This window comes from Eschrichtius robustus, chromosome 1 (genome assembly GCF_028021215.1).
Source record: "Eschrichtius robustus isolate mEscRob2 chromosome 1, mEscRob2.pri, whole genome shotgun sequence".
NCBI classification, from domain to species: Eukaryota; Metazoa; Chordata; class Mammalia; order Artiodactyla; family Eschrichtiidae; genus Eschrichtius; species Eschrichtius robustus.
Window position 1 is genome coordinate 182,912,236 of NC_090824.1, and position 22,815 is coordinate 182,935,050.

Genomic DNA, 22,815 nt, shown 5'->3' on the forward strand with positions numbered 1-22,815 from the left:
AATAAAAATGATAAGAGGGTTAATATAAGTTCTAATGTTTTCTTTCCTTATTGCAGTGGCATCTTGTTCACCCTCTAGGATGTACTAACTCAGGAGACTGTTGCTTTAAAATGCAGCTTTTCACATGTACCAACCCGTCTTATCATTAAAGGTCATCCTTGCTAGAGGAGAGATATTGTTAACATTATCATAATGCCTCTTAGACTCCAGTTTGAATTATTCAGTTTCCTCTCATTCACTGCATAAGAATAAACCTGACTCAGAGTGTGCCTCTCTTTGTGTTGCGCCCTCTCTAGGATGAGGATGGCACGGAGGAAGACAGCAGCCGAGTTGAGCCCGTGGGGCACGCCGACACTGGTGTGGAGCACGTACCCAACTTTTCTCTGGAGTAAGTTACTGACAGTTTCAACTAACTCTGTAATATCCATGTAGCTTCACTGATAGCAGCAAGTAGTCCGAAAGCATATGGCATGCGTTATGTTTGTGCTTAGTTAAAACATGCCTTGCATTGGTTTGTTTTCCAAAGAGCATCTTTCGTCTATTGAGTTAATGATCTAATGTAAGAACTATAGCATGGAAATTCACACGTACCTGCTCTGAGTTTCATGCCTTGGCAAATACTATTAAATTATAATATAAAATAGTATTTGATTGAAAAAAGTTTGTTCTGTTCACAGCACTGTAACTGTTTTCAGATTGCTTTTGTATGTCAGTATTTTGGTTATTTGTTTGTTCTTCAACTTCGCTAAATTAAAAAAGAAATAGTGGACATAATTTACTTGAAAAACTAGTTGGATCGTGTAAGCATTAGTCATTTTAGTGTGTATTTTTTTGATTTGAAGAAATAGAATCTCTCAAGATATTTGATAAAAAATTACAGGTTAGGGATCTTGAACATGATTTAAAGTGTAAAAGGTCAAAGAAAAACTTCCATATATTATCACAACTTTACAACTATCTTAAATAATGGCAGGTTTGAATGGAAGATGTTCTCAAGACTTCTTCTAAGTTACCTTAGAGCAGGGAGGGCAGTCATTCTAAATTTTTTCTTTGATTTTGGGTAAAAGTTGGGGGTCCAGATATTAATAATTAAACTCTTAATTTTGTCTTTTCTTGGTCTTCCAAGGAAGGGCTGTAAGAACTTTCTCAGTGAGATTAAATAGGCTTCGAATCAGATTATGTTTGGGTATTCAGCAACCAGCACTCTAAGTATTTACACAGTTAAGAAACACTTGCACTGTCATAGTTCTTTTGAGAAAGAATATAAAATAAAATAAATGTATTAAAGTTACTATACTAGTTGACAAACCAGTCATTAAATACATGTTCAAATGGTATTAACAGTATCTCAAATAGGATTTTAGGAAATTCTATGGAAATAGAAAAAAATTAAATATCCATTTAAATAGTATTACTTTAGTAAATATGTTGGTAATATGACAAAATTTCAATTTTGTCCTAATTAGTGTATGTGATTGAATCTATACACATAGAAATACAGTTGTAGCATTGGCATTTTCCATTGCATAAAAACTATATTGTGATCTTGGTCAAGTCCATTGGTAATCACTTATGGTTGTCCAGATTGCTTAAAACTAGATATGTAATTGAAATAGTATTTCCAAATATTGATTGTTAGATCAGGACTGCTTAGGTTTTTGTGCAGTACTCACACCCACAGAAATACCTACAAAGAAAGTGGAATCTCATTGAAATGGCGTAGAAAATTTACATTCTCCAGATTATGCCAGTTGCATTAAACTCGGGCTTTTGATATTAATATTAAAGTACTGTAGTTATGTGGTAGAAGTAACTTCACGTCACTTCATATAAATAGCTTAAAGACTTTAGAGTTCAATTACAAACACCCTTGGGACAATCATTTGATTTTTTACGGGTATCCCGTGGGGTTGCATTGCCTGCATACGCAGTGAGCTTACAGCAAGTAGGATGGTGACCTTCCATGGAGCTCTGAGTTGGGAAGTAAGAGTGGCTGTATCCCATCTGGATTGCCACCTCCCGGGGCAAAGCTTTGACCTTATTGGACTTTTGCGGGAGGGGATCAATGATGTGACACGTGTAGGAGCACTTTGTAAATTATAAAGTGCTGTGCAGCTGAAGCATCTTTATCCCATTAATCTTCGTAGTCCTTGAATAGATATTAGGATGGGAAACTTCCAGTGGAAGTCTAGAGATTTGATCACAAAATGTATACTTGGACTACACAGAAGAGTGTGGTCCGAGAGCAACGGTGCTGTGTCATTTTTAATGTAGTTATCTCTGATGATTGCTCCCCCCTCCCTACCCCATGCCATCAGACTAGTGTGCAGGTATGTAGAGTTGAATGTGCCCTCATCACCATGCTTCTATTCCAGAATGTGTATGTATATGCGTGTGTGCCTGGTGGGATTTTTCGTTTTGTCCTCCTTTGTTGTTTATTGTGTGTCTGTGTCGTTGCGGTTTTGTGTTTGGTTTGGTTTCAGTTTTGGTTTGTGATGGTCCATGTTCATGCTCCCTCATTCATCATATTGTCTCACAGTGATATGGTAAAGCTCGTACAAGTCCCCAACGATGGAGGGCCTCTGGGAATCCATGTAGTGCCTTTCAGTGCTCGAGGCGGCAGGTAACGTATCTTGCAGGTTTTTAATTGAATCATAATGTGGAGTGTTTTATCTTCATTTATGCTCAGATATAGAGTGGTGTTGACTTAGCATATGCTTAATAGAAGCCTTTTCATTTGGGGGCCACTGCATTGTAATCACAGAAAGCACTTAGGCTGATGAAGAAATCGGGCATTTAAATTACACTAATAATTTTAGCGTTCATCACATCCATGCAAATTGATGATAGCCTTTAGAGCCAGAACTCCAGCTGAATGTGCAAAGGTAAGGGAGAGCTTAAAGCAATTTTCTGGAAAAAATGTATCCAATAAAAACTATCTGGATAACATAGAAAATGATTCATTTAGAATTTGCTTTTATGTTTATTTAGTTCTTAAATTTTATATGATTTTTATGATGATGTTTGAAATTTTTTTAAGTTAGACAAGCTATAGATTTATTTTCTACTGTGTGACTTGTGTCTCCTCCTCTTCAATCTGCCCACTCGAATATCAAAATTTTGTACTATTTGTTAGTATGACTTCATTACTTCATAGAACATATATCCTTAAAAACGTCAAATGTTATATGAGTTTCTTTTATCCTGCTGCTTTCTTTTTGTGAAAGAATTAGTGTATGTTTGCTTGTATATGTATTCAAATACTATGAACTGAATTTGCAACTAATCAAATGTTTGATGAGCCTCTATCATCCACAAGTGAAATGCTGCCTCCTTCCCCATGGAGGTGGGGTGGGCATTAGCCTTTGAAGTTTACTCCCATCCTCTCTTATTTACCCATCCAATTATTACCCAGTGAAACATATTGATGAACTATTTGGCTTCTTAGTTTGAACTTCTTTCTTTTATTGTTACCATTTTATCTATTCTTTAACTTCTTTTACACTGGGAGAAGAAAAGGGGGAGCTGGAAAGTCACCTTAGGCCAGTGACCGAGAGAACAGGAACATAGTTCCAACCCTTGTCAGGGAATTCCAAGCGTCCAGTATATTGTGAGAGATGGAGGAAACATCAGTGACAAGCATGTGATTGAATTATCTATTTAATTGTTCAAAATAAGTATTTGAACAATTGTACTGCCTTCCTGGTATATGTTCCTGACAGTATCGAGTCCAGATTTCATGTCTTTGGTAAAGCACACGCTTTATGGAAGGTCTGGAAGCTGACACTGTGATTTACGCAGAACTCTGCTGGAGTACGAGGCTTGGATGTGAGCGTTACATCTAACAAGATGTGAAATTCACCTTGAATTGGGGGTGGGAGGGTGTTACATTCACAGAGTTATGACTGCTTTCACTTTCTTCCTTCTTTTTTTTAAAACTCTGGAGAAGCATTGAAACGTCTTCAAAGGACTTTCAGTTAAATGAGCTTAGTTGTTTTCAAAACGGCCCTTGCCTTTATCTCCTCTAAAAATTATAATTTTAAGTGATCTCAGAAGTTAAACCCTTTTTCTATTTATTTCATGAGTAGAAAAATAAGAGGAGGGTAAAATGCATGGACGATAGCCTCCCAATATTAGTGTGCCTTTAACTGCTTGTGGAATATAACTCATCACAAATGAGATTTAATTGTGTATATACCGGCTTTAAACCAGTATTTCAATTACAAACATGTTATTTTCTGTCATTTATTACACATTTCCTACCGCAGTGTGAAAGGATGTTAGGATAAAATAGGTTAAAAAGCCTAAAGCAAAAGAAGTATAAGATAGAAAAAGAAATCTACTGCAGATTAATTCAGTGAAAGGCATTTCACAAAATCGACCACAGTTACTGGTTACCATGGCATTTCGTTTCGATATACAGAACACATTCAAGGAGACAAGGATCCCTTTATAGAACTAGAAGGTGTTTTACAGCTGAGTCATTTTTAATCCCTGTTGATGTGGCAACTTAATGAAGAATATCCTGTACAGCTTCCCTATACAAGGGACAAAGAGATTAAGAAAATGAGATTCTTTATAAATCCTTTTTTGGCATTACTAGTTTTCATATTGGGAAACAGAACAGAATTCTTTCCCCCCAACACCTGTGATGCATCTCTGAGCTTCCTCATCACCTTGCCGGTCGTGGCTCTTCAGAGTGAGGCTGACAATGCGGAGAACAGCAGGAGGACTGCTGAAGAATCATAGACGCCAATCTTCAGGAGCCAGAGATACCTGTCTCACTTGTTCTCAGAAATGCTGACACGTGGTTTCTTCTCAGTCAGTCAGAAACCTCCCCAAGCATTTACCGTGTGATGGTTCCTGTGTTAGGTGCTGGGAAACAAGGATGAACAGGACACAGTCTGTCTCCAGGGGTTTGCAGTCAAGATGGAGTGATAGCCAAGAACTCACACTATTATAATTATGTGATAAATGCCGACATCCTTGTATCATAGGTGTTCTGTGAGCTGATAGAGGAAGGATTGTCTGAATTAGGTAACTGAAGTTGGCTTGTTGTAGAAGATGATTTTAATTGTGATGACAGCTTATAAAGGGAGCTACCTCAGCTCAATGGTGGCTGCAAGGGCAAATTAAGCAACACAGTATAGCAGAAAGGAAGAAATTAAGCAGGACTCGTGAAGAAATTGCACATATTATCCAGTGGGAACACAAGAGTACATATTCATGGGATGTAAGTTGAAATTTCCAAGGATAACTTTCTTTGTACAAAATTCCAATCATACTTGGGCCCTCTCAGTTTGGGAGATGTAACTAATTGAATAACGCTTACTGAATACTTATTTTCCTAAAAGTGACACATGCATGTCAGTATTGCTTTCTGATTTCAATTTCTAAGTCAAAAAGCCTCAAGGAACAGTGCAGAATGGGAATTAAACGTCGTAAAGAGAAGAAACTCAATGCCGAACATCTCGAGTATCAAATATAATTCAGGAAAATTGGAAGAGTGTGAAGTCAATGTTAGAGAAATTTTTAAAGCTACTTAGGTATTATTATGGCCTGAGGTATACTGAAGTTTTTTGAATAAAAATCCTGCTGGACCAATTTAAAAAGGCTATTTTCTAGAGTAGGTTGAATGTTGTTCCCTGATTGGGGACATTAGTGACCGTTGGCTTGTGGCTGCCGTTCCCCCAGCCACTGTCTTGGGTGGTAGAAACGGAGACAAAATAAATGCCAGGGAGAGACTGTGCTGTCTCCCCCAACCCCCATTTTTTTAAGATTTTTTTTTTTTTTTTTGATATGGACCATTTTTAAAGTCTTTATTAAATATGTTACAATATTGCTTCTGGCTTTTTTTTCTTTCTTTCTTTCTTTTTTTTTTTTTTTTTTTTTTTTAGTTTTTGGCTGAGAGGCATGTGGAATCTTAGCTCCCCGACCAGGGATCGAACGCACACCCCCTGCATTGGAAGGCGAAGTCTTAACCACTGTATTGCTAGGGAACTCCCTGTGCTGTCTCCCCTTGATGCTCTGTTTTTCTCTAGTCATCATCTTGTATTTTATTCAAAAATATAAAGTTAACTGATCCCCACCCAGAACTCTTTATTCACAGTTTCGTTACCTTGAAATTGATTTTCAGTTCACACATGTAATTTCATTTCCTCCTGATTTAAATGTCAAACATAACCTCCTTATTTAAATCACAAGTGCTACTGTTTTCAGGAAGGCTATGCCAAGTAATTGTCATTTCCTTTGGCAGAAAAACCATGTTTCATGTTATATTTTTTTATATTTCTAGGACCTAGCCCAACGGTATTGCTCAGTGAAGCTTACTGTGATGATCCCTATTAGCTCTGCATTGCTGTATTAGAAACAAAACAATAAGAATGTATTCTGCCTTGATGTTAAATGAGTTTTCCTGAGCCTTTCTAATTACTCAGGAATACGATTATGTTGCAATGTTAAGTATTTAGAAAGCAAGACATAAAAGTATATTCTGAAATAGGGGCTGGGCTTATGAAATAAGGTTTTGTATTTAGTTTTAAGGGACTTAAGGTCTAATTGAGAAATATGTATATAAAAAGATCTATAGTGTGTGTCTAAAGAACTCAATGCACATGTGCCATAGGGTTTAGAGGAAGTAGGGCTATTGACTATTGGATGCTGTGAAGCAGTAGAACTTGATCTGTTCTTTAAAGGAAATACAGGACTTAGGCTAGCGATGTTCTGGAAAGATAGTCTTTCTAGGAAGAGAACATACGAAGGGAAGATGCTCTATACAAATTTGTGTGATTTGCTGAGAAATAATGAGTCAATGATTTGAAACTGAGTGTATTGGGAGATAACACTGGAGAGATGGTTAGAAAGCACTTTATGAATGGCCTCTGAGACTTCATTCAGTAAATAATAGAGAAATTGTTGAAGGTTTTCAAGAAATATCATTGTATTATTTTAAAAAATAACTATTATTCCTCTCCTTGGACTCCCAGTCTAACTTATAGTGAATATTCTTAATCTTTTCCCCTCTGGAAACACGTATGGCTAAAGCATATTATTCTTAATAAAGTGCAGCCTGCTTCTCCGTGCCTTTTCTGTAGTGGGCCTTTTCCCATTTATATACATTCCTTATTCTTAGCCCTGTGGCCCTTGGAATTTTCTTTCACTGTGCTTTTTCTTATGCAAATAGTAATTGTATGTTTGTTTATTTTATTAAGCAAGAGTTTTTTTGTTGTTGTTGTTTGTTTGTTTTTAAAGATCTGCTATCTCCTAGGCACCATTCTTGGTTCTAGGCAAACTCTCTGTAAAGGGTCAGATAGTTAATATCTTGGGCACTGTGGGCCACCGAGTTTCTGTTGCAAGTATTCAATTCTGTCATTGTAGCGTGAAAGCAGCCATAGACATGGATAACCCAACAAGCCTGGCTGTATTCCAAAAAAGCTTCATTTGCAAAAACACGTGGCAGGTCACATTTTGGCTCATGGGCTGTAATTTGCCAGCCCTGCTCTAGAGAAGCAGACAAATAAAAAATGCCTGCCATCATGGAGTTTACATTCTATTATTTTTCATATCTAAAATTCCTTCTTCTCTGTTTCCTATTCATATTGTTTTTGGGGCCAGAGTCCAGAATTTTATTTCCACCTACTTGGTTGATGAGAAAGCCTCTTTATTGTAACCGTATATTATTTCCCATCATTGCACCCTACTGATTCTAACAAATTCCCTGGAGGAAGGGAAATAGAAAAAAATCAACCTCATTTAACATCCTCCAATTAGTAACAGGCACTCACAGATTTCTTCTTCCCAATACCTGATTGTCAACCGTGAGACCTGAGGAAAAATCTAAAGCCTTTAATTAGGAAAACAGTCCTTGGTAAGAAGGAGTGTGTGTGTGTATGGGTCTGCGTGTTTTAAGCTTTCTGCTGCTGCCTCATGCTGCCAAATGCCTTACTTATTAATTGCTCTCAACTTTCTTTTTACAGATGTGCCATCGTTTGATTTGTCTGATTAATTTTGATTTGTATCCCAAATGATTTTTTTCAGCCATTTATCTTCAGTTTGATAGAGTATCAGGTGAAGGGTCAATACCAAACCTTTCGATTGCCATGTTGTTTCTTTTCATGACTTTTTTCCTGGACTTATTTTCTTACTTGTATTACTGTCCATAAATTCTGCCACGTAAAGCTAAAAAAAGTCACATCCCTAAAAGAATATTTTAAATGTTTAGGTTTTGGAGTTGAAATAAAAGTGACCCTGTTGGAAAATATATACTCCTGTGATCAGATTAATATAGAAAAGGAGTGAAATATAAATGTTTGTTTTCTGTATTGTAGATGCACATATTGAATAATTTTCCTCTCAAGTAAAAACTGAAGTGTTTATAAAGTTTTGAACTATTCTGTATACAAGAGTAGTTAGCTGACATCTTTGGAAGGTCTTAAGAAAACGCATGCTCCTCTACTTAATTATTCAGTGAAAATCTGTGAACTTGGCTCCTCTGATTACTATTTACATGGGTTATAAATAACGTTAGTTATAAATCTTAGCTCATCTAACCTTTATTTTATTATCTTTTGCTCTATAACACATCAAAAACAGACAGTTCATCTTCTTCCAGAATTTCCAGTTAGCTGTGCTGTCTTCCCTCTTTGTGGCAGTCAGTGACAGCCTGGACCACATGCTGAGTCTTCATGTTATTGGCAGAGGGGTTGTTAGGAATCACCCATGTTTTGAGGCCAGAGATGCCTGGGACAGAATCTGGCTCTGTCTTTTTAGTAAGTGTGGTCTGGGCAAGTTAGCTTCACTTAGCCTAGGTCTTCACATCTGAGGGCTGGGACACTCCTCTGACTTTGTCTGGTTAAAATATGAAAATACATGTACTTATAAAATACATGTAAAATACTTTTAGTGAGGTACTTGGCAGCGGCAGCTAAGAAGAATGATATTTCACCTTCCACTTATGTTCCTGTGATGTGCCTTTAAAATTTCCTCCAAATGCTGGGAGTTCTGGTTGTCTAGGCAAGTGCTGATGAGTCTTTGTAACAGTGGAGAACGATCTCTTCTATCATGAATGTGAGATGAGAATTTACTCTTATATCATAAATTTGAGAATCCCAGGGATATTAGTTATCCCTAACTAATAACACACTTATTTAGTTAGTTGGGTGTATTTGTTAATAAAGAATTACAGCCAATTTGAATTTCATGGAAACAACTCAGGTGTTAAGAAGAGATTTATCCAAGGCTTGTATACTGTATTTCAGTTCACTGTAGAGTTTTAAAGTTGGCTATTCATTTTTAAAAGAATAAATATGCTCTTGAACTCTGTGTACTTGATTTTAATTTAAGTATTTTCTAAGAAACACAATTTAACTTTATTTACTGAATCTGTAGCCTTTCGTCTGTAAGTCTTAGGTTGTGCGTTCTCAGTTGCAGACTTGCTTTGTTCTAATAAAGGGACATGCTAAATGCATTTGTTTTAGAGAGGAAAGTTGTATTTTACATTTAGATAAATCTTGCTTCTTTAAATGTAGTAGCACGATGCCTATCATTTCTGCCCTAATCTAAAGGAATTCTCTACTTTTACTTTACCATTTTTTGGTCTACTTTATCTCATCCACTAAAGATTAAAAAAAAAAATCAAGATGTTATATTAAGTTGGCATTCTGGCTGTGGTTCTGAGGGATTGAATATAGGTCATTGCCAGCCCCCTGTTTAGTACTCAGTGAGGTGAGAGGGTCTTGCTGATGCGAGCCCATTCTGCTCATGCCTTCTCTGCCTTCACAGTATTTGTGGTGTTTATACTATGTCAGCTTTTATTAAGATGAATTATGATCATTTCCATACAGCTGGGTGGCAGTTGTGGGAGTTTACATTATCAAAGCAAAACTCAGACTTGCTCAGCCAATTTAGATGTCAATAAAACATTTGTTACTTATTTTCAGTTTTATCATTGGCTGTAATTTATACTTAGAATTGAAAATGTTAACATGTGTGACTGAGTTTGTTTTAATTAAGTGTATAATTAGGCTAATGAACCTTGTAAAAATGTAGTGGTGCAACCCTTAATATAATCTAAGCAGTTAAATTTCTAATTATGCATCCAAAATCATGTACAGAGATGCCGCCTTTCAATGGCTTGCTCTCTGGGGCTATATTCTTCTTCTTTGCCCTCTCTGGGGGTTAAGAAACATTGTACAAAAGCCATGATGAAAGACTTCAAAGAAACCTGTGTATTTACCTATTTTTTCTTTTAGGAAAATTATTCAGAAGTGGGATTTGTACATAGTGGACATAGTATTTTTTTCCCTAAAGTTTTGAAAAGGTAGAAGGACCAGGGAAGAGGAGTAGATTTGGGGATGTTTCCGATTTACCAGAAGAAATCCACTCGTTCAGAAAGCATCTTGCCAAGTCGGGTTCACATTAGATTCATGCAGGAGGTGAAGAGGTCTGTCCCCTGTACCCCGGAGCCCTGTAGCCATGGCTTCACAGAGCCGCCCTCCCTGCCATGTTAATAATACACCTGCTCGTCCTCCTGTGCCAGCCAGCACAGCCAGGCTGGTGCTTCTGCCCCTGGAATGTTCCCCACAAGCAGAGCTTCCACCCCTCCCCCAACTCCTCTTCTCCTGCTCCCCTCTCTTCTCTCTTTTGCAAAGTGGCTTCTTCTTCTGATGGAAAGTGGTTGCCCTAATAAGGAATTCTGGTACTAACTGCCAAGAAGAAAATCCATTGTCTACTCCGGTAGAGCGACATGCCAAAATGCTCTGACCTTTACGACCTTCAATTATTTTCTCTAATAAGAGTGTTATGGGAACCACAACACCATCGGTACTCATTTCTTTATTCCTTTAGAAGGAATTCTAGTTGCTGGTTGAATTTGCAAAATAGATCCCTAAAATTTGTTTCTAATTGTACTATCCGAGTCGCCTTTCCCGGGACGGTGGAGGGTGTGGAGATGTAACTGCTGGCACACACACAGTTCTCAGGAAGATGAACGTCTCTGTTATTACTTCCCGTTGATTTCCCTTCAGAGGGCCCTCTTTATTCTCAGTCCGGCTGTTATGTTATCAGTTCAATTTTCCTGTAAAGTTTTTTTGATAGTTCATCCCCATTCCTTTTGTAATCATTTTCACCTAGTGAGGCAAATGAGATAATTTTGCAGATTGTACCATTTTCCTTTTAAATTAATCCATTCTTTTGGAGAGAGTGATTCTAATAGTGTGGTCAAGTACTTAGAAATCAGCAGGCTACTAAGTTCTCCTTAATTCAGTCTGTTCCGTTGATTCCCTGATCACTTGCTGTGTCAGTCAGGGTGAAATTCTTCCCTTTCTCCTCCTCTACCCGCCCCCCCCCCCCAGCCCACCCCCATCAGCTCCCGAGCCTCTAGTGCTGAGAAAGAGGATTCTGAGGGTTTTGCAACTACTTTTACAACGTTGGATTCTAAAACCTCATTTAATAAATGTCTGCAATATTTCATGTAAATGCGATAGCGTATTTGTTTATGATTTGTAACATTTTTACTGTATGTTAGGATTACTCAGGCATTTGGCCATATATGAGGGCTTGTATAGAAAGACAAGCCATTCAGTGAATGAAGCATGTCAGGCCTTTTTACTGTGGATGATTATTGTAGAATGATTCCCATGGGAAAAAAAAGTAGATTTAAGAAAAGGAAAATGATTACCTAGGTGAATATAGATCTATAGACCTATTCACCTGAAAAATATTAATGCCACTTATAGAATTAAATTACAGATTTCCAAGTTATATTATTTAAGTTGTCATAGATACTGAAAGGTTCTATTGGAGATAAATTTATAAATTTGAACAAATAACTGGTACTAGTTAACCTGCTAAGTGATTTCCATTAAACATAGTCTCTCTCTCTCTATTTCTCTAAAAATATTCTGTGGACTATTTTGGAATACACAAAATATTTCAGAATACATAAAGGCATAATAATTTTCATTAACTTAGGTCACAGAAATGTTGTAACCGTATTGAGAAATCACTCACGATCTCACCAATTAAAAACTAATTAATTAGCTGGAGTGACTCTTGGTAGGGCATGTTTTTACTCAGGGGCTGAATACATGAACTTGAAAGAAGCCCTGTTGGTCTGCAGAGGCAGCTTTTAGCAACAGGTGTGGTACCAAGCTGTGGTTCTGTTAAGACTGCCCATGGGTGGCCAAGTCATCTTTGCCTTCCCCTGTGCTCTCACATGGCTGCTTGGATGGCGAAGTGGCCCAGTGTCTTCTTCTGGTTCCACTATTACCAACAACTGTGATTTAATTTGATTTCTCTAATTATTTTGTCCCATTCAATGGAGTCATAGGTATATCTTAATGATGGGATGCTTTTGATAGAACACTTTGTTCAGTCACCCATAGAGACAAATGAACAGTAGGGAAGCTTGGGGAGATAGATTGTGGGCTTGGTGACATTTTAGCGGTCACTGAATTATTGGTGTGGCACATTAAGAGATCGCTTCCTGCCAAGTAGGAGCCCAGACAGTTAAGTTGCTCATGCTGCTGTGTCAGTGTACTTTTTCTTATCTTTGAGCTGAGAGAATTTTTATATTTATTGATCAATAGTTCCAATATATGGTGGTAAGTAGCTAAAAATGACCTACGTCATATTTTTTTCATTAGTCACCAAGCTTCTTAGACTCTTACACTAGTAGATGCTAATCCCCAAATAGTAACATGACAAAAGGCAATTTAAATGTTATCTCCTCTTACTCTTGTAGGTAGGTATGCTTAACCATAGTAAAACACCATGCCTCTTTATTATATTTAATAATAAAGATTAGAGTGAAGTTAAGCAGTGACTCAGTAAATGTTTATGAAAGAAAGAAGGTTAAACTGCAAAATAACAAACAAAAAAGGACCTTTGCTTTAATTCAATTCATTTCAGCTCAGTCCTATGTTTGGTATAAGTGACACCGTCATGAAAAAAAAGGATCCGAATCTGGATTTTATTTCACTTATTCTATTTTGCAAAAAGCTTATTAGAAATAGGAGACTTGTTTGCTTCAGCTAAACTCAAGCACCCATTCGTTCAGTTGTCATTTGTCAAGACCTTACTACGAGCTGAGCGCTGGAGCATGTATTGCTGAGTCCCACCTTCCCCGCCTTGCAGGAGCTGACAGTGCAACAGTAGAGATAAGGTGTGTGTACAGGTAACAGTAGCAGGGGAGCAAGATCAACAACAACAATTACTGCAAAGGTTTAAAAGAAGAAGGGCGCTATCTATGGGAGTATCTTTCTACTGGAAAGCATATACAGGGTACTGCAAGTTGTACTCCATTGGAAAATACAGATAGGCGACTGGAAATGATGGTGTCTTCAACTTTAATTTATGTAGGATTCTAAATGCTGGTTTCTTTTTTTTTTTTTTTAATTTTTTGGCCGCATTGTGTGGCGTGTGGGATCTTAGTTCCCTGACCAGGGGTTGAACCCGAACCTTCTGCATTGGAAGCACAGAGTCTTAACCGCTGGACCGCCAGGGAAGTCCCCTAAATGCTAGTTTCTGTATGGGCATTTTTTTTTGTCTCTAAATATTAGGATTATGAAAGAAAATGCAAGCTTGGGACAAGCCAAAAATAAGTTCATAAAAATTTTAACATGATCATAATACAGATTATATGCTAACCGTCAATTAAGTCAGAGCATCAGAACTAGGTGGAGATTCCTATTTCGTATCAAGCTGTGTTCATATATAGTGTTTGTTATTTGTCCCAGGGTATAAAGAATGTCCATCCTGTCAGTCAAGGATTTAGTGCTCTAGACCAAGTACATTTGTAATAATTTTTTTTTTTCCCTCCATCTTGATCTCTAAAAGTTCATCTGGGCTTTTCTTTTGACTTGAAATTTGAGTACACGTGGAGGGGTGAATGGTGACTGGCATTATTGGAACTTGTCACTGGCTTTCTATTTTCTTCCGATGGGAATAATGGCAACAACTTACTTACTTTTGGGAGACCTAAGAAGTTTTGAAATTCAGAACATGAGGCATTACCAAATTCAGATGCCAAGAATGGAAACTCTTCTATTTTTGGAATCTTCCCAATTTTCCATCTCAAATGTACAGGTTAGCCTCTCCTTGTTGCCTTTCCTTTCATGGAAAGGTGGGGCTGCCGTCAGCACTGTACCAGCTAGCTTAAAACAGGAAACTGCCAGAGCTGCTCACAAGTCCATGCTCATCCATGCTGCCCACTGCCATGGCCATGAGCCATCAGGCCAGCTCTGCCGGGAGCATTTTTAAGCAGAGAGAGAAGTGTACGATTTGTTTCAGAAGCATAACACTGACACACCAGAAATGATTGCTCATATTTATTGAAAGGATCCCTTTCTACACACCATTTATACTGTTGTGATTTCTGTGTTGGTGTTATTTTTAAATGTCTGAATAGCAATTTAATGCACCCCTTTATTAGGCAGTCTTTGTAAGTATAATCCCGGCATTAAAGCAGTAGGGCATTGTGCATGGTGGAAATATTACGTGTGTAATGATTTGCATTCTTAATGTTCCAGAACCCTGGGGTTATTAGTAAAACGATTGGAGAAAGGTGGTAAAGCTGAACAAGAAAACCTTTTTCATGAGAATGATTGCATTGTCAGGATTAATGATGGCGACCTTCGAAATAGAAGATTTGAACAGTAAGTGTGTACTACCTCATTGCTGCTCTTTTCCTGCATCAGGCGTGACAGAGTGCGGGCGATTGGGGTACCTCAGACCATATGTCTGTGGTCTCTGCCTTCATGCTGGAGAGGAGTATTTTCTGCCATTATCTAGCTTTTAAAAATTTCATCAAACTCCAGGTAATTGTATTGGATAATGTAGAGAGAAGGTTATATTTAATTTCTCTTAATATTGAAATGATAATACCTGTTGTGCTTAAAACTACAGTATGATTGAATGATTTACAGTGGAGGGTATTTTGTGGCGGGTATACCAAAATACTGGTATTTTGCCTGTAGTTGTACATAACTTTGTCATTTTTATCTAGAGAATGAGAAATTTATATTTGGAGACACAGCCCTGCTGCTATCAGAGCTTGCAAACCCGATTGATAAATGGGTTATGAGAATTTTGTTTTCGGTTTCAACGAAGTCTGTCCGTCCTTGTTGCTTAATGAGTATACTTAATTAAGCTCATAACATCTTCGAGTCTGCCAGTCTTCATTTGCTAACTTTCCATTCTTTCTCAAACCCAGAGCACAACATATGTTTCGCCAAGCCATGCGGACATCCATCATTTGGTTCCATGTGGTTCCCGCAGCAAATAAAGAGCAGTACGAACAACTGTCCCAAAGCGAGAGGAACAATTACTATTCGAGCCGCTTCAGCCCCGACAGCCAGCATGTGGATCACAGGAGTGTGAACAGCGCGGGGCCGCAGGCTCTGCCGAGGGTGCCCCGGCCGAACCCCCTGCCCGAGCACGCGGACCCTCACCCCCGACTCCTACCTCAGAGCGCACAGCCCTCGGGAAAGCCGTCCGCTGCTCCGGGCCCAGCCGTACACCACGTGTTCAGTCCCAGCAGTGGTTACAACACCAAGAAAGTAGGCAAGAAGCTTAACATCCAGCTTAAGAAAGGTATGACCTGTCTTCCTGTTTTTCACGGAATTTATTTTCAAAATCAACCAACTAACCCAAAGCATCCTAAGTCTTATCTCATTATTAAGAACTGATACGTCTTTTTAAAAAAGGATTTACAGTTGTATATTTTTTTATGCTTTTCAGATTCACTTTGCTGTATAAAAATTAACACGTAGAAGATCAGAGGATAGGCCTTAAGCGTTACGTTTCTATGAAAAAAGTAGCAGCTACGACTGCCGTAAAATTTTTGACAACGAAGGAAATGGGTTTCAGGATGTTACCATCAAACCCAAAGCAACAGGGAGGCTCTGACTGTTTTGAGTGCCCCACTCGATGTCCACATACAGCCCCCCTAGAGGACGTTAGAAGTCCTTCCACCAGTTCAGCCTGTCCTTTGGTGACGGGAAGGGATTGACTCCCTTGAAGCTGTTGGTGGTTCCCGGTGAAATGCTGAGAAGCAAGGCCACTGGCCCCTTGTCTCCTGCTCTTCCAGAATATCGCATTCTTCCCTTCCTCAAGGTGACAAGGGGAATCGGAATGGGCCTTGCTAATACTTTATTACCTATGCCTTACATCAGTGTGTTTATTTAAGGATCCCCGCCCTTAGACGGTGCAACGTTGTGTACAGGAGGCGTTCATTTCTGTGCTGGCCTCCCTGACGACTCAGATCAGGCTCCTAGGCTTGACTTTCTCATTCCCAATCACCGTCCCCTCCAGGCACTGAGATATACTTTTGCCATTAATCATCCCTTTTAGCTGAGCATTTTTATATATTTTTAAATCATGTCCTTCAAATTGGTGTCATTATAAAGAATATTTCTCCTTTTATGAGCTCAACCAACTCCTACAGTTAGTTGGAAATGAACCCAAGAGAGGCTGAGCGATTTCCTCAAGTCATGTGGCCACCAGCAGCAGATTCTTACTGGAACCTTTTCCATGTCCTGACACTGAGACCGTTCTTCCTTCCATTTGGGGTAGAGTTTACAACTCTGTAAACTCTGAGCTTCCTATTTCCTTTCTAAATCATACTCTTTCATTGAACTTCATGTGAACCACAAATGCCTTCTTTCTGGTTACTGGCTTTTTAAGCTCCAAATACTTGGTTGACCTGATCAGGAACTGACAACCTCACTCCACTTTTGAAACCCCTTACAAATACGGAATCACATCGGCTTAAACCCCTTTTAGCCCTGTTAATGCATAAATGAGAGGAATATCAGATTCTCTTTCTTCCTTTTTCTACGCTCAAATGAAAGGACCTGGTTTTTAAGCAAAAGCATATCAAGAAACACAAAGAGAGTTGTATAAAACATAAAATTCTGCTTGGGATCTTTCAAAAAAGGAAGACTATTTTCCATTGTCATAAAGATTTTAGTTCATAAATATCTTGGCCTTTTTACTCTGATATAGGCATATTCATTGTTTAATTACAGTTTTCCATACAATTATTATATGTTAACACCTTATGATATAATATGAACTTTTTAAATGAAGTGAAATTTTATTTGCCATTAAAAGAATCACTCTTTTGAATACAGAAATCAATAGTTTTATTTTGGTAGCATTTAAAAACATATGATTACATGTTACAGAAGTTAATTTAGAAAGATTATGCTCAATCAACATAAAAATAGAAATAATGGTTTTCTTTTAAACATTTTTCTGACCTTGAGTTATATAACTGATACAGAGTGTCATAGATCTGACCTGATTTTAATTCATTAACTATGAGAATGTATGGCAAAAGGTGGAAACTGCCTGTGCATTCTGCCAGTACTTACAAAGATAAAAAAATAATGTTCACTATAAATAAAAGTGACAAAGAATGCTCATTGTCTTTGATTAGTACTAAATACAGATGTTTTAATGATTGTATGAGGTTGAACAAGTTTTCATTGTAGTTAACAGGCAGTGTTTTTACCAGTTATTACTGTTACATTTAACATTTTTTAATGAAGTACATCTAAAATGTAGGGTTTGTCAGTGTTAAACTTTAAATTCAGTTCAAAGTGAACTGACACGATTTGAATGACAGAAGCTCTTCATAAACTGAGGTCAAAGCTAAGGACTAAGAAAGCCTTTGTTATAATGATTCTTTGGCATAATTTTGGAACTATGTCATATAACATGTTGAAATAGAATAGCCCCTATGTACCTGCTTCCATAATTATGATTTCTTAATACTTATTGTCATTTTGGCATTCTCAAATACCCTGCTCTTTTGTAGAAATTAGCTTTTTAATAAAGTCAGAGGAGAAGGTCAGTGATCTATTTCAGTCAGTGCAAAATGTTTTGTTGGCTTTGCTAAATGAAAATTGATATCTATTTATCTTTCTTTGAAAGGTCATTGCCTGAACTTTTGGCGTACAGATTTAGGGGTTATTGCTGATATTTTAATAGTGTTTTGGTTCATATAACAATCAGTCTTTGTAGTTCATAGAAATTAATATTGCAAAAGGAGAATAATTTAGAATTCTTCCTTAATAAATGTTATTGCAAGTCATTAGAGTTTCATGAAAGCACAGAGACATATGGAAAAGCCCCAGCAGAATAATTAGGAAAATTTCATATAGACAATATGCCATTCAAGTCTTCACAGAAGACTTAAGAAATTAACAGTCGAGGCACATTAAAGTGATTTCAGACTTGAAGTAAATGAATGTTTTGTTTGAATTTTAGAATATTTACAGTAGGTTTTTGTTACATGTACTGTGTTTTCGTCATTTCTACTTTGTTTCTTCTTTAACCCACATATTTATTCATGTTTATTTGCCCATGTTTGTTTACTTAGAGATTCATACCCTGACTTATAGTTTTTTAGCGAGTGCTACATCAAATTAATGAATTCTTCTGTAGATTTTTCACCTTTACATATCTCTTTATTCTTCCTTTATTGAGCAAGTACTTGTCCTCAGATCATTTTAATTGAGATGGAACCTAATATAGTTTTTTAAAGCTCTGGTAGAAATGAATCATTATTGGAAGTATTATAATAATTCTGTTGATTCATTAGAAATTTATCATTATCTTCACATTTTTTCTTGGCTCATTCTGGCTCACTGCATGTTGGTTTCAGTGACATAACCCTTTTCACTGTATTGAGCTTATAAGGGTGCCTGTCGAGAAAGCTGCCAAAGAGCCTGGAATTGAAATTATACAAACTAGCACAGTAATGTGTAAATGCCTCATTGGTTTCAGTACCTTTAAACATCATATGGTGATCCTCAGATTTGGTAGCTATGATCTCAGATGGGTAATTTGCCTTTTTTTTTTTTTTTTTTTTTGAGAAATATAAACGGTAGGATTTAGGTGAACTAGAAGAGAACTAGGCAAAGATAATATGGTTCATCCTGTCAGTTTGGGGAGGTTCTTTTATGTGTATCTAGAAACATTTCTCGTTTCACTATTTCTTTTCCATTTCCCTGGACTTGTTCTCTTCCTTTTCTTCACTGCTTACCCTTCAAATCTGGATACCATTATTGCACAGTAATACTTGATACTTTAGATACTATGGGTTTTAGCAGAAGGTTTTTTTGTGGGTTTTTTTGTGTAGAGAAATTGTTTATTTTCATAATCAAATATTTAGACAAATTTGAAAACATTCAGCAGGCATATTTGTATATTATTTTCATCTGACTAGGTTCCCGTTTTTTCTTAGACTAATGAATTTTGATATATATACCATTTAAACCTTCCATAATTTAGTCTGTGTTGAAAAATCTTACAACTTTTAAAGTATTTAATGTGTAGGTCAGTGTGAAAGTTACAAAATGTCAAGTTGAGGTAGAGAATAATAACAAATCCTTCTTGTATGATATACCTGTGAAATTCAAGATATCTCATTTTGTTTACCTCTTTTTTTTTCTGTTATATATTCAGGTACAGAAGGTTTGGGATTCAGCATCACTTCCCGGGATGTGACAATAGGTGGCTCAGCTCCAATTTATGTGAAAAACATCCTCCCACGAGGGGCCGCCATCCAAGATGGCCGACTGAAGGCGGGAGATAGACTCATAGAGGTGAGTGGCTTCGGAAGTTCCATAATTCTTGAAAAGTTCCATTTTCAAGGCTCAGAGTCTTTTGAACATTTTCATAAAATATGAAATTAAATTATATATTTTAGCAGAAGTATGCATCCTAAAACATTGTATTTCCGCTTCACTTTTACATTTCTCTCCATGTTATTTGATGAGAAATGTCTTTTCGTTTAGTTTACTCATAAATTTTTAGTTACTTGGACATTTGGTTTATGAGATACATAACATTTGTCATTATGTAAGTACAGTGTCTGTTAGGTTATATTTCTGGATGACTTTAAATTTATGTCTGGCAGTATAGAAATGTTATCTCCTCTGGAATCAGAGCAGAGACAAATGAAGTAAATGAAAACAGTGTGTCTTGATGAGAAGAACAAGGAAATTTGGAAATGTCAGCGTGGAGAATGAATTGAGACATAAAAATCAAATGTCAGGAAAAAAAAGAAATAGTTTTTCAAAATTTCCTTTCTGTGCCTCATGGGTTTCATTCGGTTCATTGGTCTTTGAAGCTATCTTTGACATACATAAAGATACATCATTTCTTATGTATGAAGTTTGTGTGAATGTTGTGCATGTAGAAATAAAGGGGAGAAAGATGGAGAAAGAGGATACTTTATTAGTGGTTTTTCTAGTGTTTTCTTTAGAAAACATAGTCTGTATTTTTAGCGGCAGGCACTGTGTTTCATAATTATTAACTAGCATTTAAGTACTAATGTTAAATATATTGAATGGATAAACAACAAGGTCCTCCTGTACAGCACAGAGAATTATATTCAGTATCCCATGGTAAACCATAATGGAAAAGAATATTTAAGAAAAGAATGTATGTGTATGTATAACTGAATTATTTGGCTGTACAGCAGAAATTAACACAACATTGTAAATCAGCTATACTTAAATTAAGAAAAAAAAACAAGTACTAATGTTAAAGTAAATTTTTATGACATTATCCTTTTTTCTTAACTTGTAGTTTCATATGTAGCTTTGAACTCCCCAGCTCCAGCTGGGGAAATCTAAAGATTTCTTGAAAAGTAACGGAGCAAAGGAATAGCTTCCAGATTTTTTCCTGTGTCTGCATTTTGGGCCTAGGTTCCTTCAATCTTCCTCTTTCCTCTTTGTCTTGTTTGCATGACACCATGTTTTAAAGGGAGAGTGATAGAGGCCCAGTAAAAGGGAAGGTTTAAGTACAAATTGTGTTTAGGGTATTGTTTCCAGAAAGGGCCTCTTGTCCTCGGGCTGTAAGTGGGGTACTCTTAGTCCCCGTTTGTAGTTGTAGCTTGTTTCATTTAGGAAGTGTATCAGCTTATTTTTGCCTCTAAATCATAAAAAAGTCTGTCCCCTTCCTCCCCCTCTCTCCCTGCAGGGCCCCCACCCTTCTTCCTTGCTAAAGGTAATCGCTTTATTTTTGTGTCTCCCTTTCATCATGTAATTGCTTTACTTGTGACACATCACAGAGGCTTTTGCTTTTCTTTTTGAGGAAGGGTCTGCGATCTGTATCTCTTCAGAATTAGGCTTTATCTTCTGTAGCTCTCAGGTGTATTTTAAACCTACCTCTCTAGTATCCTTGGTTGTATTTCTACAGTATCAGCAGTTCTGTGGGCAAAAAGTTTTTCTGAGTATCTGGATATTTGCAAGCCTATATTTAACTCAAGTATCAAGTGACTAATTTTTAAAAATTATCTAGAAAATTTTTGCTTTCTCTGAACCTGTTATTACTGACCTATTTCCTACAATCCCTTGATAGTAATGCACTGAGCTATATAAGAAGGTTTTCAGTGGGGGAAAGGTTCCAGAACATTAAAACTACAGGAAAGTTTTGATATTACAATTTAAATGATATATTTAATTGCCTTAGACAAATGCTATTTCTGTCTAAAGAGAGTAATATAGAACACTTTGAAAAAGAAATTTCCACTCTCATTTCTGTTAAACGCGTAGTGCTTGCTGATCATATTTTACTTTCTACAAAAAATGATGAGATTCCCCAGGAAGTGGTATTTTCAAATCTCTCTTTTTTTTTTTTTCTGGTAAAAATTTTTTTTCTTAAAACATTGAAAAATCTTGAAGTGAAATACTGCAAGCCCTCCAAAAATATTATTTAGTAGAGATTCTTCTTCAGTGTTTGCTTTTTAGGGATTAAAAAGTTATCATCCTAATTTTCAGTAAAATTTCAGTGAAAGCTAAAATGTTTTTACCAAAATATTTTTAGTGTGTTTTTACTACCTTCTGCAAGGGTGGCATCTTTTTATTTTGGTGTAAGGAAACCTGTGATGCACAAGGGCATCAAGATATCCCAGTTCAAAGCCAGGAAGTTTTGTGTTACCTTGGCGTTGTAGATATATTTGTATCTCTGGTTACTTGTTAATGCACCAGTGGCTATGCTTTTGGTTTATTGATAAGACCTGAAGGATTGACTGCTTCCTGCCTCACTTCTAGGTAACTGATCTGCATTTCTTTGTTAGCCCCAGCAGCCTGGTGGGGCTTATCAGATCAGGGCAGAATGTACCATGCAATGAACCATGTTCCATGGCAGACATGATCAGTTCTAGAATGTGTGTCTCGTCTCTTGTTATCTGTTCGCCCAGTATTGCAGCTGAAAACTTTCTGTCTGTTTTAGGTAAATGGAGTTGATCTAGCAGGCAAATCCCAGGAGGAAGTTGTTTCCCTGTTGAGAAGCACCAAGATGGAAGGGACCGTGAGCCTTCTGGTCTTCCGCCAAGAAGATGCCTTCCACCCAAGGGAACTGGTGTGTAAATTCAGAGCAGATGAAAGGTTTCTGACGCACATGAGGCAGGGATCTGGGCTAGCGACCTGCTGGCCAGTGTTTATTAAGAGATTTTCCAAGCAGTTTCTATATTTTATATATATTTCAGCCTTAGCATAATACAAGCATTCCTTCCTCATATTTCTTCTGTTTTGGAAACAGATATCCACAATGTTGAGTGCAAGAGTATTTGAAAATCAGGTTGCAGGGATATTTTCTAGGACAGCAAATATTTATGACTGAACGCTTTTAGATGGACTGATTGAATACAGAGATGTCGATTATTCCATAACTGTCACTTCAAAGGCTGTTGTTGAAAGCTTGCCATCTTCTCCACTACATATGACAAATTTTCATATTTCAAGTTTTCATGGTACGTGTAGCTAAGCCAAATAAAGATGCTTGCTTACTGTTGTATGA

General features: G+C 37.1%; 1 protein-coding gene across 18 annotated transcripts in view; it reads left to right on the plus strand.

Moving 5' to 3' along the window:
- PARD3 (par-3 family cell polarity regulator) overlaps positions 1 to 22,815 on the plus strand; it is a 625,594-nt gene that overhangs the window by 338,136 nt on the left and 264,643 nt on the right. For all 18 annotated transcript variants that reach the window (XM_068560845.1, XM_068560771.1, XM_068560818.1 and 15 more), the window contains 6 exons: positions 297 to 388; positions 2,540 to 2,623; positions 14,529 to 14,654; positions 15,212 to 15,591; positions 19,474 to 19,613; positions 22,249 to 22,377. In XM_068560845.1, the coding sequence (XP_068416946.1) occupies positions 297 to 388; positions 2,540 to 2,623; positions 14,529 to 14,654; positions 15,212 to 15,591; positions 19,474 to 19,613; positions 22,249 to 22,377 (951 nt within the window). The remainder of the gene's footprint in view (positions 1 to 296; positions 389 to 2,539; positions 2,624 to 14,528; positions 14,655 to 15,211; positions 15,592 to 19,473; positions 19,614 to 22,248; positions 22,378 to 22,815) is intronic.